This window comes from Orbicella franksi, chromosome 6, assembly GCF_964199315.1.
Source record: "Orbicella franksi chromosome 6, jaOrbFran1.1, whole genome shotgun sequence".
NCBI classification, from domain to species: domain Eukaryota; kingdom Metazoa; phylum Cnidaria; class Anthozoa; order Scleractinia; family Merulinidae; genus Orbicella; species Orbicella franksi.
Genome location: NC_138150.1, coordinates 5,966,656 through 5,969,155, shown reverse-complemented (window position 1 = coordinate 5,969,155; position 2,500 = coordinate 5,966,656). Strand labels below are relative to the sequence as shown.

At 38.5% G+C, this 2,500-nt stretch overlaps 1 protein-coding gene across 1 annotated transcript in view; it reads right to left on the bottom strand.

Moving 5' to 3' along the window:
* Window positions 1–2,500, bottom strand: part of LOC145490070 (uncharacterized) — an 18,369-nt gene that overhangs the window by 10,421 nt on the left and 5,448 nt on the right. Inside the window, exons 4-5 of the mRNA XM_081469178.1 lie at window positions 2,080–2,220; window positions 467–792 (exon numbers count right to left, since the gene is read on the bottom strand). Of these exons, the coding sequence (XP_081325304.1) occupies window positions 467–792; window positions 2,080–2,220 (467 nt within the window). The remainder of the gene's footprint in view (window positions 1–466; window positions 793–2,079; window positions 2,221–2,500) is intronic.

The window sequence follows — 2,500 nt, the reverse complement described above, 5'->3', positions numbered from 1 at the left end:
AAAAATTCGCTTCTTTGAATTAATTATAATGAAAATGTAGGCAGACAAAGTAAAAAATACTCGATGAAAATGTGGACAAACAAAGTTAAAATACTCACGTTTAAGTAAACATCTTAGCCTGGCAAAAGTCAAAGGCTCCAAGTAGAGTTTGGATTGTTCAGAATAATCTTCACATTGCCGAAACTTAAACAAAAGGAACTTGCACTAAACTCGACGGAAATTTTGCAGCTAAATTGAAACTGCACACGTCATCTTATGTACGCACGGCCGTGCGTATATAGAGATTTTATTCGTGATGGCTCAATAGGAATTAGATAGGACTAGCGCGCGCGCTATGTTATAAATTCACATTTTTTTCTCTATAGTGATTTCTAAAATTGACGACTTACAGTGCATATGCCCAAGTTAGGACTTGATTCATGGGTACATTTTATTACTAGTTCTAGTAATACACTTAAAATCTTACCTCCAGTGCATTTCCAGCCGGGCTTCGATGCTTTTCAAAACCATCGACTTGATACCACTCATCAGGGACGAAAATTCTTCAGTGATAATTCCAAGGTTCTGAGCAAACCTGGCGTTGTTTGTTGACATATATATGATCTGTGACTTGGGATCAAGACCAGGCCAACACTTCTTCAGCTTCTTGATCACGTGATTCTGGACCTCTTTTACTTCTTTCTCTGGAACTTGGTCCCATTTGTTGCACACGAACAAAGCACACTTGGATGAGACTGATTCTTTCTGTCCTTTTAGAGTCATCTTCCTTACTTCTTCCAGCAATTTTTCAAGCTGTAAATCAAAAGTAACATGACTTAAGAAGGTCTTATAAATAAATTAGTTTAAACACTCTGGCATGGCTTAGACGATACCACAAGTGTTGGATCGTTTGGGGTGACCGTATGGTTTCTCCTCCATCTTAGCATCAGCACTGCACCGGTGAGGCCCAGGAGGCTGAAACAGTACTACTCAGGATCCAAACTCCGTGGGACATAACAACTCCGTGGGACAGTTTTGGTGCCATGTTAAAGCACTTCGCAGGCAGTATGCACATGAATATTCTATAAAGCATGTTTAATTTATTCGAAAAAGTCTATAAATGTTATTAAGTGAACTCAGAGTTTCATAGGGACCTTAGAAACCTGGTTTCCTGGAGCTTATGTTTTAGAGCTGATTTATCTATTCTTTTTTCTTTATTTATCGCTACCCACCCCCTCCCCTTTTCAATTGGTGTTAAGTTTAGTCCAGGCTACACTCGTCTGAATTTCAGTGCGCGCGGTGACTCTCAGAAGGAGCCGACCGATTAGCGTTCTATAACTGTTGTCTAAAGGAAGTCTGCCCGAGAATATCATTATGTCCAATAGTTTGGCATAGTTTGTTTGAAGTTCAATCGATTCTCGATGTAGGAAGCTCTTGTTTAGTCCATATAGGACGATGCAGGCCTATAGAAAGCTACAGTTAAGCTTTCCGGAGCGGTTTTGATATCTGTACGTTTGTGTTTATTTAGACTCGAATTTCATGTTGAAGTACTCTTAATTAAATTGGACAATTCATGATTCAACGAAAAGACGGTGAATTTAGTCTTCCTTGCCTCAAAAGTCATGCAGGAGAGTTATTTCCTTTTATTTGAGCTACGATAAGCCTTGTGGAAAGCTAGCTCTAGGACAGAATTGTATCAAGATTATCAGTGACAAGTCAAATTCTGTGGCTATGTTTTTGCAAATACAGACAGATATATATATATATATATATATATATATATGCCGATTTCAGAAAGACATAATACCCCAACTTAAGTCACAAATTAAGGGTGCCTGTTCTGTTGCATAGCAACAAACTTGACCCACTTTTTACCATCAATTACATCTCTCTTAAAAACTAGGCCGGTGACCCCATATTTTTTTTTTGTTATAAAAATTGTTTTATTACACACAGAAGAAGAAACAGAGAAAATGATAAAAAATTAAATCTCTCGCGCTATCTGGCGACCCCTCGGGTGATCGCATGATGCCTCGTGCTAAAGTGCGCGTTAGAAATATTACTGTTTTGAGCCACCTTAAATCCTAAGGCAAGACTTACTCTGTCTTTCTGAACTCCTCCAGCGTTTCCACTGTTTATGACATAAATGAAGGCAAAGGCTTCTGGTAGATAGTGCGTGACTACCTCGTCCATGATTTCAGACTCGCCAATACCCGGACTATCAATTATAACCACGCCTTTCTGAAATATAGAGAATAGAAACGTGGGCAGCCATTTTTTCAATTATTCTACGAAGCACGTTGGTACAGGTGTGTACGAGATGATCAGCCAAATGAGTAGATTAGTACAAACTTAGAATGATTTCACTGTTTCTATGTTTAGTTTTTACTTAAGATTCATTTGAATTATGTTACATTTTTAATTGTGAGGTTATTCAGGTGCTGATGAGATTTTTTGACAGTTAGTTGGAACGAAGGGGCGCCATTGAACCGGTTTGCTTTGTCCTGTCTTTGGCATATAC